Raw genomic sequence first — 22,047 nt, forward strand, 5'->3', positions numbered from 1 at the left:
AATGCACTTGGGTACAGTGATGGACTTCCATAAAAGAGAATGTATGGGATTTGGACAGGCAAAGCCATGGGGGGTGCGAGGAGAAAGACATCCCTTGTGCAAATCCAGCACGAGTAGAGAAAAACTTGTGTAATCATTGCATGCTTGTCCATGTGCACACTCTTTGCATGGTTGGACCAGTGCATTGCACCCCGGTTTTCCAACTGATAAGCAATGGGGCAAATACAGTGTACAGAAGTTGGGGTATTGAGGGGCTGTTTTCTGGTGCCCATTTCCAGGCTCTCTTGAACATTTGGTCTTATTTTTGTATGGTCCGATATGGAGGCAGGAGTTGGACTTGTTGAGCCTTATGGATCCGTTCCAACGTGGGGTATTCTGTGACTCTGTAATGTGGATCTTGGTCCTGATAGTGGACAGGACATGACTGAAGGTCCCTTGACATACCAAAGATTACTTTTTTCCCCTTCTGCTGCTGAAGTTTGGCAATACTTGCAAATGTCACCGCCTGTCAGATAGTGCTTTTGCATTTCCCATCCCCTGGAGTGGAGGCTGCCTATCAAGTGCCTCTTCCCCACAATTTAATGTTTCTGGTAAATGTACTGATTTGATTTTTTTGATTTTGTCTGAGTGAAATAAGCACGTGTCACACGCCTGAGCTGACAGCTGAGGGAAAAACTGAGGCACGGCCAGGGGAATGGAACAAGTTATCCCTCCTGCTGCTACATAGGATGGCCAGCATTAGGCAAAAGCCATTTAGTCCACGTGTTTACACTTTGCACATCAGAGGGATGACCGTCAGGGCCTTGGATTGGGCACTGCCTCAATTAGGGGATAGAAGTCTGCAGGGTGAGGGTGGCACTGCTGGTAGCTCTCCATCAGTTGGGAATGCAGCAGCTGCACGTCTGGTGGTCAAGAGTGGCCAACTGTGTGTGCCATGGCTGCCTGCAAATGGGACGTGAGCACGAGCTGTGATGCAGGGTTGAGAAAGGTTGATGGATCTTTTGTATCTTGCAGTGGATGCTGGCAATAACAGGAGCTTTTGTTGATGTTTAGCAATGACATACCAGTTTCTCCTTTTTATCTAATAAATACAGTCTCTTGCACAGGCAGAGATTCCAGCAGAAGTATTTAGATGAAGAATTAGCTCAAGCAGTGAGAGCAAATAAAAATCCCAGAGAGATGCATCTGTAGCACTGCTAAGCCTTGCAATGTTCAGGCTTCAAGCAAAGACCATCAAGATGATTTTCCACTGACTCTTGCAGATCAGTATGACTCCCCAGACTGCTGATGATGCATGCTTTGCAAAAGAAAAAGCCATCTCTTCTTGCTTTGGATGGGGTCATTTGCTGTGCAGCCTTCTGATTGTGGAGAGATGCACCAGGAGTCAGCAAGGTGCTGACCACGAGTCTCCTCTCCCAGCACAGCTGCTCTACGCAAGGCTCCCTGCAACACCTGCAGACTTGCAAAGGGAAATGCAGTGTCTGACTTACACCAGGAATGTCACAGTGAGGTTGGGGATGTGCAAGGGCTGTGTGAAAGGCAGCGCAAGGAAAGCTTGCACCCAACCAACCTTCTGCTAGAGGAATGTCCCTTCTTCTATCAGGTGCCCTCCTCGCTGTTTGCTAGGTGTGAAAAATCCCACGTGTATTTGCAGGGATTGAGGAGTTGACTAGATAGTGAGAACAAAGCCATATGCTGCATGTCATCATTTATATCCTACACTTTCCAAATCCCCCAACAAGATCACAGTATTTTTCTCACTTATGAGATTTATGGAAGGAAAATAAAAGCCTAATAGAGAGCAGAAGAACTCCATGTTTTCTGCTTCAGCATCACCTGCTGGTTCCAATGGGATCTGCAAAGTGATGGAAGGGCTTGTGAGGGGCCGTGCAGGAGGTGCACAGTACCCCATTTTGCAGGCTGTGGGGTTTTTAATGGGATGTGTAGGTGCTGCTGCACAGTGGCTCATCACCTGAAGACATGAAGGAAGAAAACCAGGTCAGGGAGGACAGGAATAAGGCAGAACTGTTAAATCGTTTAAATTTTACTGTCATACTCCCAGATTCACAGTGATGAGGAGGCATGGAAAGGCATTCCTGTACAAATCTTAACCCCCACCCACTGTGAGTACAGCAGCTCGGTCCTGCACTACTAGATGATAGTGGAGGCTACACCAGGACTATTGTATAACCTCATCTATCTTCTGTGGGAGCATGAAGGCTGCAGGAAAGCACAAATCCAAACCTCTAGAATTATAATTATATAAAATTATAATACCCCTGAGGTAAGGGACCAATTTTAGAAGTGCCATTTCCCCTCTCTTTCCCTCCCCCTTTCCTCAGCCCTCATTCAGATTTACATAAAACCAGTTGATAGCTTGAGATGATGCTTCTTAATGCTTGTAGATCATTTCATGCAAGGAAAAGATCTGAATAGAGCTCTCTCTGAATTTTTGTATATATATTTTTTTTAATTTTAAGAAAAGTTGGGGATTTTTTTTTTGCCCTTGAGCCCATCCTCTTGCATGGCTGACCCTTAGTGCACAAAGGGACCTAATAAATCTACACCAAACCTCAGCTGTGTGGAAACTGGCCTGTGCAGATCTTTTATTGCATTAGGAATGGAAAGCTTCCATCACATGTCAGGAGATGGAGGTTTGGCACTGAGGTCAGAAGGCATGGTGGGGTGGGCTGGGGTTGGAATTGGTGCTCGTGGAGGTCTTTTCCAACTTCAGTAACCCTGTGATCCTATGCACAGAGAGCTGCCCTGTCCAAAGAGGGCTGTAAGGAGCTTTATGCCTCCTCCAATACCAGCCCTGTTCTCTACGGGCTGCTATTATTCTGGTTTGTGTTTGAGAGCCCAGCAGTGACGAGTGTGTTAGGCTATCTACTCCCTGCAGCCTTTTTGCACTGTTTTTCACATTTAGGACTGGAAATTGTAGTAGGATATCTGTCTTTCAGAAACTTTGCATGCATTTTTTCACATTCAAATGCCTGGCTTCGTCACACACACTCGATACCAGCATCGGTTCTTCTGCCCAACCAGATCCCAGAGCATCAGGGCAGGAACATTGCAGCCCAGGTGGCATCAATGAGTCCCAGTGCTGTGCTGGGTGCAGGTGGGGCACGTTGGGAAGAGGGAATAAAAGGGCAGTGGGGAGGGAATGTGGTGGAGTGGGAAGTGTGGGAGCAGCTTGTTGGTGATGGCACTGCTTCTGGGTAAGGCTTTGGCTTGGAGGAAGGTGGGATAGGATCTCACTGCAGATGAAGTATTGCTTTGGGGAGGAGTATCTGAGCAGTGCAGCGTGCTACAGAACAAAGGGAGGCTGCTCTCTTGAGGGGTGCTGATTATTTTTCAGAAGGAGCTGTGGCTTTGTACGGCTGGGTGCTGTCCCTGGGGCACTGTTTAGAAGCCTTACCCCTTTATGACAAACCTTCAGGCCCTGGCTTTTGGCTCCTGCAAAGCAGCGCAGCTCTGCTGGGATGAGTTGGTTCCAGCAGAGCAGTTGATTCTCAATCCCACATAACATTATGAAATTTGGAGCATATGTACAGCACTGCTGGCATGGCTCTTTGCATGACATCTTCAGAATGAGTTTGACAGTCGCATAAATAGCATATGCAAGAGGGCCTTATGGATCTGCTGCTTGTTGCATATTATTTACATACATATTCTGCACCTAGCTGATGGCTCCGTGGCATTTGTCTTCCTTTTATCTCTTTTTTTAACTTATTTTTTCTTCCTAGTGATGGTTTTGCCAGGGATTGGAATCTTCTAAAGGCAGATACTCAAGCCTCTAAAAAAGTGGATAGGAATATAATTCCCACCACAAGCCCTTGAAATCTCCAGTAAGCATCTATAACTTCTTCTTTCCAGAAAGTGGAACAGGAGAATGCTTCAGGAGCTGCGCTCAGGTGGGACAGGGCTGTGGAAACAAGCTGTCCAATGGCAAATTAGTGAGCATCTGTTGCTATTGATCCAAATGACAACAAGCTCTTGAGTGACGCTGCCTTGAGAACAGAAAACTCTGAGGGAAGCAAGCTGCAAATGGCCACTGAATATCTCAGTGCTGCACTGTTTTGCAGTAAATTTGCTGTCCTATGGTGCAGTGCAGGTCTTTGCTCTGAAGGGCTTTTGCCATCTGAGCACAGAGTTGTGCTCTTCCCTAAGGGGTGAGAGGATGAGGTGCTGGGGTGGGGCTTAGAGGATCTGCAGGCATCGTTTCTTCTGTCTTTCTGGTGGCTGTGTAAATAGCACAGCTGTCATCTTCTAAATCAGAGCCCTTTCCTCTCCTGGCACCTGGGCTGTGGGGGCCCACAGTACTGAGCAGTGGTCACTGGGTGCCTGTACAAAGAGTGGGGGGCCAACATCCATGTCCTGGGGAGGGAATGGCCGGAGGAAGGAGGGTTTGTCTCGTGAGACTGGAGAGATTTGCTCACTTCAAAGTTGATGGGTTTGAGATGGAAAAAGGAATGAGGCTGTAAAGAGGGATATAATGTTACAGAAAAGATGGCTAATGGGCTCATTCAGAACCACCTGAAATGATCACTCCCTGGGAAATTGTGAATAATGGTGGCAAACAGTAAAATATCAGTGAAGGGGGTGACGTCAGGCACTCGCCTTCTCCTCTTAGAACTTGAGGGATTTTGCTTTACATGAATTCATGATATGAGCATGATCAGTTTGAATTACCTGTAAGCAGTGAGGATCAGCTCACCACCATGCAGGCTGTCCTGCAAAATGCAGGTGGCTGCTGATGTTAAGTTACACCCCTTGCTGAGGGCCCTGTAGTGATGCCTGAGGGCTGTGGGACTCCCACTGTAAGCAGCTGTTGTCCCTCAGGATGTGGCTTGATGACCAAGACATGCAAGGAACATGGGAGGAATTGGGCAGAACTGAAGCAGCTCTTCTTGTGCTCAGGTTTTGGGGGTGGGATGGCTCTCTCGCACTGCATGCTCCCAAGGGATGGAGTGGGAGCAGATGAATTCCCTGGTATAGTAACTACATGGATTTGGGTGCTGGAATGTAAATAGAAGGAGAAAGACGAGAGGAAAAGTGGAGAGATCTCTGTTGTATTTATGCTTGAGGTGGGTAGGAATTACATTTATTTTTCTGTCCTACTGCTTTACAAGAGCAATAAGTTGATTCCAGTTTTACTGCTGAGGTGCACCCAGGGATCAGGGGTGAGATTTTTATTGTATGCTGTGCCCATAGTGGATCAGTCCTTGCTTGCAGCCTCAGCTGTGGGCTGGGATTTTGAGGTGCGGAGAGCAGGCACGTATCACCATGGTTCTGGCACATGTGTTGGGAGCAGAAGCTGGGAGCTGGGATGGGAGAGCTCTTGCTGTATCTGCTGTCTTCATGCACGTGTCTGGGTGTATATTCATGGTGTGGTGTGCACAGGTTGGATCCCCATTGTGAGCTCTCCCTGAGAATCTCCCTCCTCATGGAAGGAAAAGAGGAAGAGATGTGGTGTCCCTTTGGCCCCATTCCCTTTGGTGGGCTTTGGGGAGTGTCCCAGTGCAGGTTGGAACCTGGAGCAGCCTTTTTCCTGATGTTGGTTGTTCCCAGGCCCCTGCTTGTTCCTTCTGAACTTCTATTTATTTTAAACTTATCAGTTCTGATGCTTAGCATCCCTGAAAAGGGTCTATGGAGACTTCTGCCATCTCCAAAAGGAGACTGATGGAGCAAATACGGAAGCTTACAATGAATTCATACTGCAAATATTGAAGTCAGCGTGCCCTCTTCTTAATAGATGTTATTTCTCATTCTTCAAAGCAGTTCATTGGTGATGGAAGGCAGATAATCCACTTCTGGAATCCTTCCTCCCTCGTGTTCTTGCATGATTTATAACATAGCTGGAGGAAGAGAATTTGTCAGCACCATCTCTGTGAAGTCGTGCTGAATCCCATTGCAGGAGGGACTCTGGAGAGGTTTTGAGTCTGAGAGATGGTTGTTGTTTTTTCCATTCTGCCCTGACTTTTCATTCATTACTTCCTGCCAGCTCCTCTGATGCTGTTTGCCATAGATCTGTGGCATTATGTAAAGCAGTCAGCGCTCATAAAGAGAACCCAGCATCTCTCCTGTCTTGCTGAGCCATTGCAAGGTGAGCAGGGACTGCTCTGCGCTCTTTCACAGCTTGGCTGCCCCAGGTCTCACTTTCCATGCTTATTCTGCATGTTTTCAATCTCTGAAAAATTCTTGCTCTAATGTCTCTATTTGCCAAGCAGTTCCTCTATATAAAATGCTGGTACCTGCTCTGCTTGTTTCCTGGGTGCTGAAAGATGCAGTGCTTGGTGGTGCTGCTCAGCACTGATGTGAAGGAAGCAGAGATGCTTAGAGCTGACCCTTGAAAAGCATAAACTTCTGATCCACAAAGCAGGACCTTTTGTGCTTACAAATGTGTTTAATGGCAGAGAACAGAGCTACCTGCCTGTTGCATCTGTTTCTCACCCTACTAAATAGCTTAACCTAGCTCTACAGTAGGAAAACAAGTGACTCCATCAATGGCAATGTGCTTCCAATGGTGATGTGTCCCAGTGCCATCAGTTCTGATGGGAGAAGGGTGTGCATGTCAACCAGAGGCGCTCTCAGTGCTTATAGCGTGAGCAGCGATGGGAGAAATGAGGAGTTTCTTTTTGTGCACACTGTTGATTGCTGGATTTTGGAGTAATGGTTAATATCCAAAGAACACATTCCATCTGCCCATCAATGGTGAGAGTGCAAATGTTGCTGGAATTTTGTATTTGGTTGGTGCCCATCAGCCCAGCAGTGAGAGATGGGTTTCTGACCCTCTGCTCTCCTAGCAGCACACTCTGCATCCCCCAACCTACCTCCTTCTCTCTGTTAGGAATAATTTCCCATCTTGCAAAATTAATTCTCTGCTCACAGTGGCCTTCATTAAATAGCACAGCAAAGTGTGCTGAAGGTGGCAGAACAGCTCAGACAGAGGAGCTTCAGAGGGGTCCTGAGTCTTAAGGAAAGGCAAAAAGCTGTGGGCTTCCGCTGTTATGGAGTGCAGGGGGCTGTAGGCTGTTCTCTGCAAAAGCAGCAAAAGTTCTCCATGTCGTGGAACAGTGCTTGTGAAATTAACCAATTTGGAACAGCATCAAATACAATTATTGGCACTGATCTGTTATGGATATTTATTTACTGCATTTGTGTACAATTTTGACTTGAATTTGATTTTGCAGACATTCGAAGTGGGGTTGAGCAGGGAGGGAGGCGATGGCATTTGCACTGAGTGTGTCCTTGATTGGTGTTGATGTTCTGGGTGCATTCTGCAAATCCAGCATCTCTTCGTAGCGTCATCTGTGTGCCTTCTGGGCAGCCATCACCTGGAAGGAGGGTTTTGTTCTTGGCTCATTCTTTTTTGGCTTTTATACTTTGCTGTCTGCTCAGAAGCCCTCCAGCAGAAGAGCTGATCACTTTCTTTTTCCAAGAAATGGGCTGGGAGGAATCCTTTTGGACTTCACAGATGAAATCTTGCTGGCCTTCGTTCTGGTGTGGAGACCCCAAAGGGTGCAGGGAAGATCTCTGATGAGGCAGGGACTTGTCATGGGATGGCAGCCTGCCCACTGAACTGGGAGGGGATCCTGGGCAGAACAGAAGGAATAGTGATCTCTTTTGTTAATATGGACTTCCATGATTGAACTGAGGGCTTGGAGACACTCAGGGTCATGCTGGAGGGGCTGTGGGCACGTGATGGAGATGTAGGTGTCCCTGTTCACTGCAGGGAGTGTTGATCTGATGGCCTTTAGGGGTCCCTTCCACCTCGAATGATTTTCTATGATTGGATTCGGGTTGGGGTCACATTGAGCAGAACAGGGGGATTGGGATTGAAGGTGCAGCAGGAATATGTTGGGTTTGGCTATGTGAGAGCGCACTGAGCAGCATGAAGGCTGTCCAGGTGAGCTCTCTGCTCTAATTTACTGCTGTTCTTCCTTCAGCCTCTGAAAATAAATCCATTAACAATTAAAGTAATGTCTCGCCCAGTATTTATTTTGCATGCCCGTTAATGGACTGACCAAAACGCCTTCAAACACCAGGACTCCTGCATAACACAGAGGGCTGGATCTCTGGTGTGTGCTTTTTCTCTTTGTTTTCTGTCAGAGCTGAGACCTGCTTTCAGGGAAGCGTTTAGGAACACTGCTGTGTGTTCCCATGCTATTACTGGTGAGGAAGGTGCAGCTTCTGTGCCAGATACCTCCATACAAGCTTTGCTGTGGAATTAGAGCATCAAGGGCTGTCTGCTGGGCCCAAGCTGCTCTCCTGAGCTGTGTGTGGGCTCTGGAAGAGAAGCAGTGTTTGCTGCCCAAGGAGACTGTAGTCCTTTTTCTGTTTCCTGGGCCATACCAATATGTGCTGAACTGTTGGGCTGCACCCCCAAACTGCTGGAAAAACAGCTTCTGCCATCTGTGACAGGTGAGCAGGGCAGCAGAGCGTGGGGCCCTGCAGGCAGGGTGCCCTTGGTGTGGGATCAGAACGGGGCAGAGCTCACGGTCCCCTCTGCCCCGTGTTTGGGGATAGCAGACAGCTGTGGTCACATCCCGTGGCTGGTCTGCAGCTCCGAAGCTCCATGTGCTCCTCGAACTGAGACAAGGCAGGGGATGCTCTCGGTTACGTTCTCTCCCCCCTTCCCCCCCCACCCTGCTTTGGCCACTCTTAGAGCCCCTGTTCTCAGCCCTCCCTGCCATTCGGCCGCTTTCTAGGTTAAATTTCCCAAATCCTGCCTCTGCTCCGGGAGCGCTCAGCCCTCCCAGCTGTGGAGCGGCCCCAGGTGGGTGCGGGACATTGCGGGGGGGGGGGGGGGGGAGGGGGTCGGGTCCTGGTGCTGGAGCCCATCTCCGGCTGCGGGATAACGGGGGGAGGGCGGCAGCTGCGAGCGGTGAGGACGGAGCCCGCAGGTGTGGGCTCGCTCTGCTTTGCTGGGTTTGGCTTTTTCTTTTCTTTTTTTAATTCATCCCCTCCCTCCTCCTCTCTTCCCCCCCCCCCCAATCTCGCTTTGCTTTTACGCAGTGACAGCAGCCAGGCAGCCGGGGCTGGCTCTGCCCAGCCGCCGTCCTCCCTCCTTTCCTCCCTCCCTCTCTCTCCTTCTCTCCCCCCCATCCTTCCCTGCTCCTTAAAACCTGCGTTCCGGGGGTGCAGTTCTTCCAGCGGAGCCTCCGGCCGTGCCCAACCCGGCTTTGTTCCCTGCGGGGCTGCCTGGATGCGGCCGCAGTAGAAGGGAAACCCGTACGCAGGTAAGCAGCCAGCAGGGGTTTACGTATCTCTGTATCTTTTATATGTATATATTAACTTCGGGCTTTTCCTAGCGCTTTGCAGGGGATGCTGCAGGGCTGCAGCAGGCTGGCTTTGGGCAGAAGGGGGAAGGGCGGGGGTGAGCATTTAGCCCTGGCTGGAGGGCTGTTGTAGGGGAGGTTTGGGGTGCACAAAGCTGCAGACGGGGCTTCCAGCCTCATCCGGGCTGTGGGTTGTGGGTGGGGGGCTCCCGGTGCCCGGGAGGGATGGAGTTGTGCAGCCTGCATTCCCGCTGTGCTGTCGGTGTGGAGATATGTGAGCTCAGGGTGCACTGAGCTCTGGAGTCTGCATCCCATTTCCGTGCTCATGGGGAGCTTGGAGGGAGGCTGCACACTTCCCGGCAATACATCATCCCTAGCATTCCTTGTGCTGTGAGCTGCCCCACTTCGCCAGCGGATCTTAAAACTCTCTCTTTGGTGCCCCCAGGTCCTTGGCACAGGCTGGTGGTTCACGATGGACCCCCTCTTCCCTGCCCATATTTTGGAAGACCCCGACCTGAGAAAGCTGCTGAACGACTCCTCCATGCTGAACCTGAGCTTTCTCCCCAGCAACTGGTTCAACAACGGCACGGGAGACAGCTTCCTGCCGCTGAGCATCAAGATCACCATTGTGGTCGTCTACTCCATTGTGTGCATTGTGGGGCTGGTGGGCAACTGCTCCGTCATGTATGTGATCGTCAGGTAGGCACCAGACAGCGTGCAGGGGAGGGCTGGGAGCAGGGAGAGCTCCTGCTGAGAATAGATCAGTGCCGCAGGAGGAGCGGGTTGGTGATTCTCCGGTAATTGCAGTGTGCTTTAGAGGTAATGGTGTGGCGTCTGTTTAATGGTTTGGGTTTTATTTGTTGTGTTTTTTCTTTTTTTTCTTTCTTTTTTTTTTTTTTCTCTCCCTTCCTAGGTATGGTGAAGGTTCCCACCAGCTTTCAGCTGCCCTCTGGTGCCTCCTAAAGTTTAACCCAGAGAATGGAACAGAGCGAGCAGATCTGTTTGAAAAAATGGGGCTGTTTGCAAGCTGCTGTGCAGGGAGTGGGGCGTCCTGGGGAGGGCAGAGTGTTGGTGTGCCCACTGCTCCGTGGGACGTCTCCCTCCTGTACTGTGCCTAGCAGCCCACTGTGGGTGCAGGTGCTGCTCCATTTGGGAAGCTGAATCAAGTTCTGAAGGGTAGGGCTTGCTGGGAGGCTCAGGCTTGCATTTTTCTGCCTGTAAATGCAATTCATGCAGCTTTGCCACCTCGTTGGGAAATATGGGTGTGAATAGGATGCTGCAGAGATAAAGGCAACTCCTCTGGCTTTGGGGTTGGGGGACCTTTGCAGGAGGACAGTGCAGAGCATGGGCTGCTCCTGCAGCACTGTCTGACCTCTCTGCCTGCTCCTGCTGTGGTTTGAACCACCTTATTTCCTGCAGCCAGAAACCCTGCAAGTACAAAGTAAGCTCCTGCAACTGTTGGGGCTGCGATTCTGTGTCAAGTGCCAGCATCCCTCTTGTGATCTCAGTGCTGTGTGTAGTATAGAATCAGCTTCCATTCTATACAAATATCAGCAGATTCCTGGTGTGAGTGCTGCCAGTGCAGAAAACACACTATAAACTTTTGTTTTCTCCTTCAGCAAAGATGACTAAAAATAATTAGCAGATATTCAGACACTGAGATTAAATCCTGCTCTTGCTAGGAGCCCCTCTGCTCCCAAAGTGTTTCTTCAGTGAACACACAGCTGTGCTGGGGGAGATGCTGTTAAATGGAATGTTGGTAAACAGGTCAGGACTCTGCCCCAAGGACAAAGCTACTCTCCTGTTCATTGATTTGCCCAGCAGAGCTCTTCCTGAGGATGGCTTTATGGAGAGGAGAAGGGGTCACAGCCCTGCTGGGGAAGCTGGAAATGGAGGGAGGTTTGCAGCATAGCAGTGCCACACTGGGATTGCTTGTGTTTCTGTTCAGCACAGCACAGTGTCTGTGGGTGTGTGTGTATGCAGTGAGCAGTGAATCTGCCAATGAAAAGTTCCTGTGCCACAGCTGCTGAGGGTGCCTGAAGTGCTGTGCAGGCAGGGGAGGGAGTCCTCACCCAGAGTGTGTGTGAGCCTTAGGTGTGTGGCAGGAGGAGCTCAGAATTTCCTTGCTGGCTGCAGAAGTTCTTATGGAGTGTGAGCAGCCACCATCATTTCATCCTCATGGAAGTGGGCTAGGTGCTGGTGTCTGTGACAACCTGCATGTGTTGGCCTCTGGGGAGCAGAGTTCCTCTAAGGAGCAAGGAGAGCCTCAGGATGTGGCAAGGAGAGCTGATTGATGTGTCAGCAGCATCACCAATACCCCAACCCAGCATCCTGGGCAGGTGAGATGTGCTGGCTACGCTTCCAGAATAGTGGCTTCTGTTCTGCTCTTTTTGGCTTGGATACTTTCCAGCGATATAGATGGGCCATAAGAAAAAGTGGCATTTAGCCCTGGAGTTTCCCCTAGAACATCTTGTCCTTTGCTTCCCCACTGCTATCTCCTGGAATCTCAGCAGTGGCTGAGAGCAACACTGAGCTGTGACGGGCAATGATCCTTCTGGGCTCACAGAGTAGCAGCAACTTCTGGTTATTCTGGCCCAGAACTTCTATTTCCTTGCCCTTGCTCTCTGGAGCAGATATAGCGATGAAACAAACTCAGTATCCCAAACCTGACCAGGGCCAAGCACACAGATTGACACAGAGCTCCAAGTTAGTGTGAGGGTGTGAGGATGCTGCTGTTGGCCTGGCTGACTTCTTGAGCATCAGTGCTGCTGGGCTTCGTGCCTTAAGCTGCATCATTTCTAGTGGGTCCAGCACGGTTGCTGGCAAAACAATGTATTCTGAGACTCTCAGCAATAATGCTTCCATTTATGGGGGAAGATGGGGGAATCTACTGTGTTGCATCATACAGAAGCTCTTTTCACCTTTCTGTGCTTGTATTTCACTGGGGATAATGGGATTACCTGTAAGAAATGAGTGTATTTCCTTTCACCAAAAGAACAGTTTGATGATGCAGGCAGTAACTGCTTTCTGTTTTTCAGGGAGTGGGGAAACACAAAGACTCAAAAAATGGGTGCTGAAGGAAATGGGAGGCTTCAAGAAGGCCTATTTGTTCCGTTTGAATGAGTTTTTTCATAGTGCACAGGGAAGAGTTTGGAACCTCTTGGTATTTCAGACAAAACGTATTCAAAGCCTCCTCTGGGTTTTCCCCTGTGTTGTAAAAGCCAACCTACCTCTCTATTGTATTTGGAGTGATTTAACATCTGGAGCTATTAATTTGTAGCGCCGGTCACCACGTGACTGCCAGTCCCTTCCCAGTGCTGGAGGCACTAATTGGATAAGACTGAGAAGGGCTCTTCTCAGGAGCACTATTTCCTGGACAGTAAAGGGCCCATTGTGGAGATCTGCCTGGTTGGGGCTTTGTTCTCTTTGCATCTCTGCTCATTGCGGAGTTCCTCGCCAGCCCAGATAATGCCTGCCTCCCCTCCCTCCTCCTGCTGTCTGCTCTCTTCTGCATACATTTCCTGCGCTGCTTTTAATGAGGGTAGAACAAGGAGTTGAACATCGCCGTGCAGAGAGGATTTGAGGGGTGAACAGACTGCTGGGTTCTCTCCTATCACTGATCTCTGCAATGCTGGATGCCCAAAATCTTTGTTTTCAGGAAGAAAAGGGAAGGCAAAGGGAGATGTGTTGCTTTCACAATGGTACTGGGCATGACTGACATGTGGGCTATGGGTTGAGGTGCTGCAGATCCAGCTGCCCAGAATCTCCCTATGCATGAGAGCTACCAAAGCATTGCTGTGTGAGAGAGACCAAGCCCTGAAGCTTCATGGCCCCAGAGGTGCTGGGGGAGGGGATGATGGAGAGCACACAGCTTCTGGCCTGGGAAGCACTCTCACTCCAGTTGTGTTGCTGTGATGCTTGGCAATGATGATCTGGAGAACTCTTCCTTGGTGCTGAATCTGCTCATTGGGATCAGCTTCGTTGAGAACGATGCCTCATCTCTAGGGCTCTTTGCAATGGGGCTCCATGGGGTGGCTGCCTCCCTCTGTGCCAGCTCTCCCTCCTTGGGAGCCTGGAGCAGTTCAACAAAGTGCTGGGGCTGCTCAGCTCTCCCTGCAGGTGTACATGGCTGCAAAGCAGTTCAAGCAGCTCTTCAGTTTAGATGCCAGACCTCTTCCCCCTTTACTTACAGCCTGAGTTCTGTCTTGCCGCTCCTATCTTGCAGCTCTGTGCTGTCTGTCCTTCTGCTTGAAACCTCCATCGATCCTTGACTGTGGAGGCTGAGGGCAGCTGGCTGTGATGAGCCAGGGAAAATGAAGTTAATAGGACATCTCAGAGATGCTGATTTCTTAATAGAAAGCTTTTTAATGGAAGAACGTTGACCAGCTGTGTGGCTCGGAGCTGAAATTGAGTGAGTGGTTAATGCAATGCAAACTCAGGGGATGCAGTGAGGTCAGTTTGGGAGATCTGCTCTCCTCACATTGGCCTCCTCTGGTTTTTCCTGGAGTATAAACAACAACAAAACAACTAAAAAAAGACAATTGTAAATTGCAGAGAAGGAAAACCACGCGGAGGGGTCTGTGCTGTGCAGAGTGGGAGGGGGGAATCCCTAAGACAAGGGTTGTGGGGAACAGATGTGCAGCTGTGGACATGGACAAGCTGTGCCCATGGCACAGGGCAGCCCTGCCTATCTCCTACTGACAGTTCCTGTAGCTCCAGTGCCTCTGCTCTTGGTTTCCCCTGGCTTTGGTGGGATGAGTTGAAGGGAGTCACCCATGTGCAACAGTAATTGAGTGATGTTTGATTTGCGACTCGGTTCCCAATGCTTTTTGGGTCTGTGCAGTTCCTAGGAGCAGGGCCAACATTTAGGACTCGATCAGTCCAGCAGAGGTTGTCCACAGTGTGTGTTCATGGAGATGAGAGCATCCTGCTGCAGAAAAGCTGCTGGCAAACATCCTTCTTATCCTAGAGCCCTCACCCTGACAGCCTTCAGCATCCTTGCTAGCCTGAGGATGAGCTGCAGGGGTTGGCACAGCTGTAACCCTCAGCATAGCAGATCAGGGCCATGTGCTGTCCCTGTCCCCACCTGTGCTGGCTCCTGGTGCTGCTCCCCAGAGACCCTGGCAGTGGGGGGACACATTGCTTGTTTTTCAAAGCTGTCACCCAGACACCGTGGAGACTCGAAGGGTGAGAGAATTGCCTGTCCCAAAGCACCAGTGCTGTGGCAGCCTCCTTAACCCCTGTTCGCTGGTCACCATCCTGCCCAGGTAATGAATAGGATTTATGTGCTACTGATGCTGGCTGTTTTTTTTCAGTGGTGTCTGGCTCCATAGTCTGAAACTCGTTTCTGAAATGTGCTGTTTGTGGCACGTTGAATTGTTAGGAGCAAACAGGCTTAAAAGGGAGAGAAATTCCAGGATGAGTTGGCTGCAAGAGAGTGATCAGAGCAGGAGGGATGTGCAGAGCACTGTGTGAGTACATGGCTGAGATGACACAATGCAGGACAGTCTGTGCCAGATCTTTGTTCAACCTCTGGGCTAAGGGCAGGCTGGGAGCTGGGATGTCACTGATTTCCACGGATTCCTGCTGTCAGGGCTGGAACAGCTCTGCAAAATCCCTCCGGAGCTCTTTCTGCTCTGTTTTGCTTCCCTGCTGCAGATCTGTGCGTGTCCGGGAAGGGGATGAAGGGACTGTCTGCATCCCAATGAGCTGGAGCTGCTGATGCCAAGTGGCTCAAAGAGGCAGAGGGCTCCTGGAGGTGATGCTCACACCTCCCCAGGGCGTGAAGTCTTCTCTCTGTTCCCTCTGCCCTGACGCCTGCAGCTTCAGGATCTGACTTTGCTGATTCTTACCCCTGGGGCATCTGCATGCTGTACAGCAGCTGGATGGACAGGAAGAACAGTGCCAAAACAGTAGCATTGCAGCTTGCCCTGAGGCTCAGCCACAAGCAGAATCCATCCTGAGAAACAGCACCTCAGAGCCAGCATGTGGAAAAGCTGTCTTTTCCCCCTCCCCCAAATGCAGGTTCCCTTTCTTGAAGGATTTCCCCCATGTAACGCTGCTGGAGGTCCACTTAGCAGAAAGGAGGGGGGCACCCAGTGCTGAGCTGCTCTAAAAGGTCTTTATTCTTCTTAGGCTTCAGGAGCTGAGAAAGCTTAAGAACAGAGCAGGATTACATTTATGGTGAAGTGGAGTGGGATGGAGAGCTGAGAGCTGCTGGAGCACGCTGTGGGAGATGCTCCATTAGGAAATTACCTCTGTGACCGAGTGCAAGAAAGTGGCTCAGCAGGAGCTCATGTCCTGTGTGCAGACCTTGTCAGTCAGCTGTGCCACGGAGGGGGGGTAACTTATGTGCATCCTTGAGCCGGAGAGTCTAATTTCTCTTCTTTTTGTTGTTGTTGTTCAGATTAAGAAAGAGAACATTCTCAGTTCCCGGAGGAAAAGAAAAGAAAGGTTAATCCGTGGAGAAGTGATTAATTGATTTTTGTTTGTACTGAACATTCTGGAAATGTTTGGGTACATCAGTTTGTTGGGATAATGGCTGTTGGCTCTCAGTGTGCAGAGAAAGTGGAGCTAGAAGTAATTAATTAGGTGCAAATTAATTTTCCCAACCTTTGAAGAGCACGAAATCAGCCTCAGAGTCCACATGAAGGTTGGCAGGAGGACACGGGTGGATTCGTGGATCGTTGCTTGCTTCTCCTGTTGCTCAGAAATATAGATATTATATACATATATAATGTGGTTAAGTGGGCCATCTTTGTTCAAAAATGCAGCTGTTGTTCCCTCAAGTTACAGTGCTAGTGAAAGAAGAGTGAGATGGAGGTGTGCTGATGAGTGCAATCCTCCTGCATGGGTGGGGGGAACAAGCTTGGCCTTTGGGAAGCCTGCACTGAGGGACACAGAGGCAGTAATGCTCTCAGGAGGTATCTTCTAAGACAGTCTTAGCTGACTTAATTTCCTGAAGCGTGAGCTGACAATACTTATCTGTATGTGTTTTTGTGTGCTGGTACAGAACAACGATGCTATGCAGCACGGGAATCTTCTTTCTTTCTTAAGGCAGAATTGCACGGGAAGCCCTCAAGCACTAAAGCCTGGCAGCTTCCAGGTTGTGCTGGATTTGTGAGGTGCCTTGCATCCTCGCCCCTTTGCAAGAGGAAGGATGCTGGTATTTTTCCTTTAGTGCTTTTTGTTATATAAGTTCTGATCTTTCTAAGAACCCGCTGCCTTGCTCGGCTGCTGTGCTTTCTGGGCCAGGAGCCACCTGACTGAAGCTTACGTGGGAACAGCAAATGCTTCCGTCAACACTCACCTGCTCCAAAAGCTCCCCTTGGCTTTCAAGGGCAAACATAGGCTCCTTTGTTCTTGCGTTCTGAAGCCACAGTCTGGCAGAAGGCACTTCCAAACACCTGGCTTCTAACACAAGCTCTGGCAGGATAAAATGGACTTCATATTCCCAACTGTGGATTCTCTGGGTGAGGCTACTGCAAATTTGCTATGTCACCTTGTGTCCTGGCAGAGTTCGGAGTCTGGCAGTGACAGTGTTCCTCCAAGCACCCAAATCATCTAGCAGGAGTCAAGGTCCACATCACCCAGGAGGGGTACGACTTTGATTGAAGGTGCACTGCTCTGAGTATGCTCTTCAGACTCGACTGGACTGAAAGAGCATGTTAGGTCAAATCAGGCCTCATCATATTGCAGCACGTATATCAAAGTGCAAATTGTACAGTGGTTTATGGGTTTTGGCGTTGCCCTCAAAATGAACTTGTCCTCAGTTAATACATATTGTTGTCTGCCATTTCTGGCAACGCTTCTGTGAAGGCCATTAGTATGCTAAATGATTGATGAAATGAAGTTTTAAAATGATATCAACGTGTTAGCTCTTATGTCTGTGAGAGGAACCTCCTGGAGCTGAGAGGGAAGGTGCACTTGGAGCCACGGCTGTGTTTCCATTCCTGCACACTCTGGATATTCTTGGCTGGTGATCACAACTTTCTTTGCATCACTTCCCATGCGCAAAGAGGAGACGACTAACACTGGAGCAAGGTGAATCTTTTGGGGCAGCCTGTTCCAGTGACAGAAATTACACAAATCATTTGGAATTGGCTCATGACTTTATCCCCAAGGTGTCATTTTCCTTTCAGATTTTTTTTTTGGTGTCTTGTAGCCCATTGCTAACCAGCGTTGGCCGTCTCACCCGTTCTGCTTTGACAGCTCACATTAATTGTAGCCTTTGGCTATGAGCCCATACAGAATGGCTAATCATCTTACTCCTGGACCATATGATGCCTTTCAAATCAGCTTACTGGGTAAAGCTTTCACCAGTATTTGTAATAATGAAGGCGTATGTGATGAAATCCTAGATTAGCCTTACTGAAGTCATTTTTCATAAAGCACGAGCTGGCCTGACAGCTTCAAGTGTTCGTTGTCCTTGCTTGTGGTCTATGAGGACGAGCTCTTTCTGCCTGTGAAACTGATTGTGAAAGCACCATTTCCATCAGTGTGGAAGCTGGGTAGAAGCACGTGGGAGGCCGAAAAAGGTGGCGATGTTCAATATATAGCTCTTTGGTAAGAAGAATGCAACATCTCCATAACATGGATGCCCACTTTGGCATACTTCAATGCCTTACCCACTGGGGTCAGGTGGAGCTCTAACCATTGCTCCTTTTTACATTTCAGATTCACCAAGATGAAGACAGCAACCAACATTTACATCTTTAACCTCGCTCTGGCTGATACCTTGTGTCTGATGACCTTACCCTTCCAAGGTACAGACACGTTCCTGGGCTTCTGGCCTTTTGGCAATGTCCTCTGCAAGATTGCTATTTCTATAGACTACTACAACATGTTCACAAGCACCTTCACCCTGACGATGATGAGTGTGGACCGTTACATCGCTATCTGCCATCCTATCAAAGCTCTGGACATCCGCACTCCTCACAAGGCCAAAGTGGTGAATGTCTGCATCTGGGCGCTCGCTTCTGTCTTTGGCATCCCAGCCATGGTGATGGGATCTGCAGAGAATGAGAACAACGGTCAGTCAAAACACACTGAGGGGTGGGGGGTTCTTATGCCAATGGCCAGGAGAGCTCTACGGTCTTGGGGAGCCATCTGAGGGGGAGCTGGTTTTGACAGTGGCTGATTTCCCTGCTATAAAGCCGTTTAAAGTCATTCCTCTTTGTCGTTGCTTCTCTGCATCACTGCTATTGTTTTTCAGTATTAAACATGCTTTAATGAAATGGAATGTGAAGGTCCTTCTGTTCCTGATACGGGCTTACTGATCTTCTTCTGCTTCTTACTTTTTCCTTGCAGAAATCGATTGTCTAATTAAACTCCCTTCACCCGTGGATTACTGGGATCCAGTGTTTGGCATCTGCGTTTTTCTCTTCTCCTTTATGATCCCTGTGCTGATCATCACCATTTGCTACAGTCTCATGATCAGACGCCTCAAGAACGTCCGTGTCCTCTCGGGCTCCAAGGAGAAGGACCGGAACCTGAGGCGCATCACCCGCATGGTGCTGGTGGTGGTGGCCGTCTTCATCATCTGCTGGACTCCCATCCAGATCTTCGTGCTGGTCCAGTGCCTGGGTGCCAAGGCTGAAAGCGAGCTCGAGCTGGCCATCTCCTGCTTCTGCACAGCGCTGGGGTATGCCAACAGCAGCCTGAACCCTGTGCTATATGCCTTCCTAGATGAGAACTTCAAGGCTTGCTTCAAGAAGTTCTGCTTCCCTACCGCCTTCAGAACGGAGCTCCAGATGTCCAACAGGATGTGCAGCATTGCCAAGGATGTGGCTTATGCCTGCAAGAACTCAGAGGGGACTAACAATCCAGCCTGACTAGGCATGGAAATCCCCATGGTGGCTGTCGCCCAGCAGAGTCCAACCACTCCCACGTCAGAGCTAACTCAGATAACGGCCCTTTAGCAGGACCTCAAAACTGAGAAACCAAGGAAGCAATTTTGGGAGTTGGGAAAACTGGACACTGCAAGAGCATGCAAAAGAGCTGATTCAATGCATTTTTAGTTCCGACGTGCCCTGCACTATGGAGCACATTTGAAATCGGCCTTTTGATTCCTGTGAAACCCTGGTGGCTTGCAAGGCTATCGAGAATTTGGGAATTAAGGGTTTGAAACAGGCATTGCTCCTGCATCTTACGCTTCTGCTGCTGGGAGACAGACAAAATGCAGACTATTCCATTTCTTTTTCCTCCCTGAGTCGTTTCAGATCCTCGGCTCTTGTACCTCTCTGGGCGCTCGTGCACGGGTTTATTCCTGCGGCGCCACTCTGAAATTAGACTTTGCTGAAGACAAAGTGGGCAACAGCCGTCAGACAAAACCCAAGATCATCTCCAGGATGAGTCATCACAAGGGGAAGGATGCGGGGAGGGAGAGGAGGGAGAAGAGCTGGCAGAAAGGGAAATTCAAGCTGCCGGGAGCTGGCGAGCTCTGCAGAAAATCCTCCACCTGAGAGGGGAGAGGAGGAGGAAAAGATGGATGAAATGAACACAAATCCTTGTTTACATGCTGCTATTGTATGTGGGTTTTTTTTGTTTTTTTTTTTTTTAGCATTATCTTCCCATTGTAATAATGGACAGAATGTCTGTATATACACATATGTGTCTCTATATTGCTATGATACAGCTATAGTGTAAGATGTTTGTCTTGCCAAGCATGCCTTGGTGATCTTCCTCAGTGAGAGGAGGAAGGAATGAAGCGGATGGAGTGGCCTATGAACACATGTACCTGTGTACAGGGGGAAGCCATTTCAGAGACAGCCCTGCAGCTCCTGCAGAAGACACGGATGTTTCTGGTAGGAAGAGCAGCCTAGAGCCACCCCATCTGCTCCGTGCGTGCAAAAGATGGCTTACTTATTTATCTTGGCAGAGTGACATCACTGATGCTGAGAGCCTTGGGAAATGCTGCTGAGGTGCCACACCTTCTACCAACCTGACTGATTTTCTTTTTTTTTTCCCCTCTTCCGGACCTTCATGTAAAATGAAATGCTCAGCTATTTCATTTGGTCACGCAAGTGTTCCCAGAGAGTTTGGCCACTGAGTGCCCTCTGCAGGGACAGTGGGCCCATGTTCTTCCTGAAGCACTGTGGCCACAGGAAAATTTGGGAAGGAAAGCAGTAGCCTTTGCTTGGAGATGGCCGGCTGTGGTGGCAGCCAAACTGTACAGACTTCACGTGAATGTAGTTCTTGTGCTCTGGTCTATGAGATGCTGTATTTTTAATGTATCACTTTACCACTATTTTAATGCTATCACGTTCTTTATATATGCTGTTTAAAAAAGAAAAGAAAAAAATATCTGATGTTATATTTCTATGTAGAGTATTTCCCTTACAGTTGGGCTTAAAATATAGACACAGTTTCAGTGTCCCCTGTGTAGGACCCAGATCCCTTGTAAACTCTGCAAGCTGGGACCATTCTCGTAGTTTATACTGGGAATCTGGAAGGGGATATAAGGGAGAACTTTACAAGTAGCACTTCCCCTGAGTAGCTGCAGGAGAGGAGGAGGTCTGGGCACTGTAAGCACTTTGTGATGGATGTTTATCCCCAGGCACTCACCAGGAAATCTCATACAGCCCTAGGCACGCCATGGGGACAGAAACAAAGCAAGCTTGATGAGCTGTTGTGCTCATGGATGCAACGATGGTGTTGGTCACTGGCAGTGTGGGGTCTTCTGAGCCACACGATGTGGGGTGCTGGGTATGAGTAGGGATGTGGCTGCTGGGCTTTCCTTGCAGTGCCATGAGCCAGAGCAGAGCCACGCTCCCTTTGTAGCTCCTGGTTGTGTTTTTAAACAGATTTATGTCCTCTGAAAGTGTTTGGCACTTTTTATAAGGATTTTGTTATAATGACTATGCTGCAACAATCTCACATAATCGAGTAACCAATAAATGTGTGTTTACTGAGCTTTTGGGTAATTCTGTGGCCCTTGCAGTGGATGTGTATAGGCATTCTGTTCATGCTCGGTGGAGTTATAAGAAGAGCAACAAAAGCTGGAAGCAAAAGCTTTATTGTACTGTGCCTACGGAATTAAAGGCTTGTGCTCAGCTGCCCAGCTGAAGTGCAGGCTCTTTAATTCTCCTCTAAAATGGTCGTGTTGGTATGATTTTACAATTACTGCAGTGTAAGTGACAATTTCCTTGGTGGCTACTTGTGTGCTTCAATAAAGGAAAATAAAACCCTCGTGCTTGGAATGATGTGGAATCTGAAAGACGTGGCTGCGTGGGTCAGCAGCTGTTGGATGGGACGCTCGCAGGAGGGCTTGTGTTTCCACCTGAAACCCCTGCTGAGTGCATGCAGCTCCACCAAAGCATCCAGTCCCATTTTTCTGAGCTCACTGGGACTTCTGTTGTGCTGACTTCGTCTGGAGGCAGCCTGCATGCAGAAGAAGTGAGAAAACTGGTGATGGAGAGGAGTGTGAGCTCCTGCAGCTTCTGGGTCCCATCCTGCAGGGCTGCAGGGCTGGGCATGGTCCTGCAGAGCACTGAGTTACTGGCCTGCTTTGAAAACAAAGCCTAAGCAATCTCCCATAGCCAGAAAAGATTGATCATCCTGTGCGATGTGCAATAAAGGAAGCGTCTTCTCTTTGCATGGAGATCGATATTCCTACCCAGACAGGGGAATATCAGCAGAGCTTTCTTTATTAGCAGTGGTGATTTTAGTTTATTTTATTTTCCAGGAGGAAAAAAAAAAAAAGGAAAAAAAAAAAAAAAAGAAAGAAAATGGATGAGGAAAAATAAAACAAGAAATCTCTATTGCT

At 49.1% G+C, this 22,047-nt stretch overlaps 1 protein-coding gene across 1 annotated transcript; it reads left to right on the forward strand.

The window, feature by feature from the left end:
* Positions 1–8,917: 8,917 nt before the first annotated feature.
* Positions 8,918–21,469, forward strand: OPRL1 (opioid related nociceptin receptor 1). Its single transcript, XM_052683984.1, has 4 exons — positions 8,918–9,242; positions 9,727–9,980; positions 17,958–18,313; positions 18,591–21,469. The coding sequence occupies exons 2-4, from the start codon at positions 9,754–9,756 to the stop codon at positions 19,112–19,114; spliced, it is 1,107 nt and encodes a 368-aa protein (XP_052539944.1). The 5' UTR covers positions 8,918–9,242; positions 9,727–9,753; the 3' UTR covers positions 19,115–21,469.
* The last annotated feature ends 578 nt before the right edge of the window (positions 21,470–22,047 follow it).

This window comes from Tympanuchus pallidicinctus, unplaced genomic scaffold, assembly GCF_026119805.1.
Source record: "Tympanuchus pallidicinctus isolate F22 unplaced genomic scaffold, pur_lepc_1.0 scaffold20, whole genome shotgun sequence".
NCBI lineage: Eukaryota > Metazoa > Chordata > Aves > Galliformes > Phasianidae > Tympanuchus > Tympanuchus pallidicinctus.

Coding starts and splice junctions, on each gene's coding strand:
- OPRL1 (XM_052683984.1), top strand. CDS start 9,754: ATGGACCCCCTCTTCCCTGCCCATATTTTGGAAGACCCCGACCTGAGA. Junction 9,981..17,957: donor GTCATGTATGTGATCGTCAG/GTAGGCACCAGA, acceptor TTTACATTTCAG/ATTCACCAAGATGAAGACAG. Junction 18,314..18,590: donor TGCAGAGAATGAGAACAACG/GTCAGTCAAAAC, acceptor TTTTCCTTGCAG/AAATCGATTGTCTAATTAAA.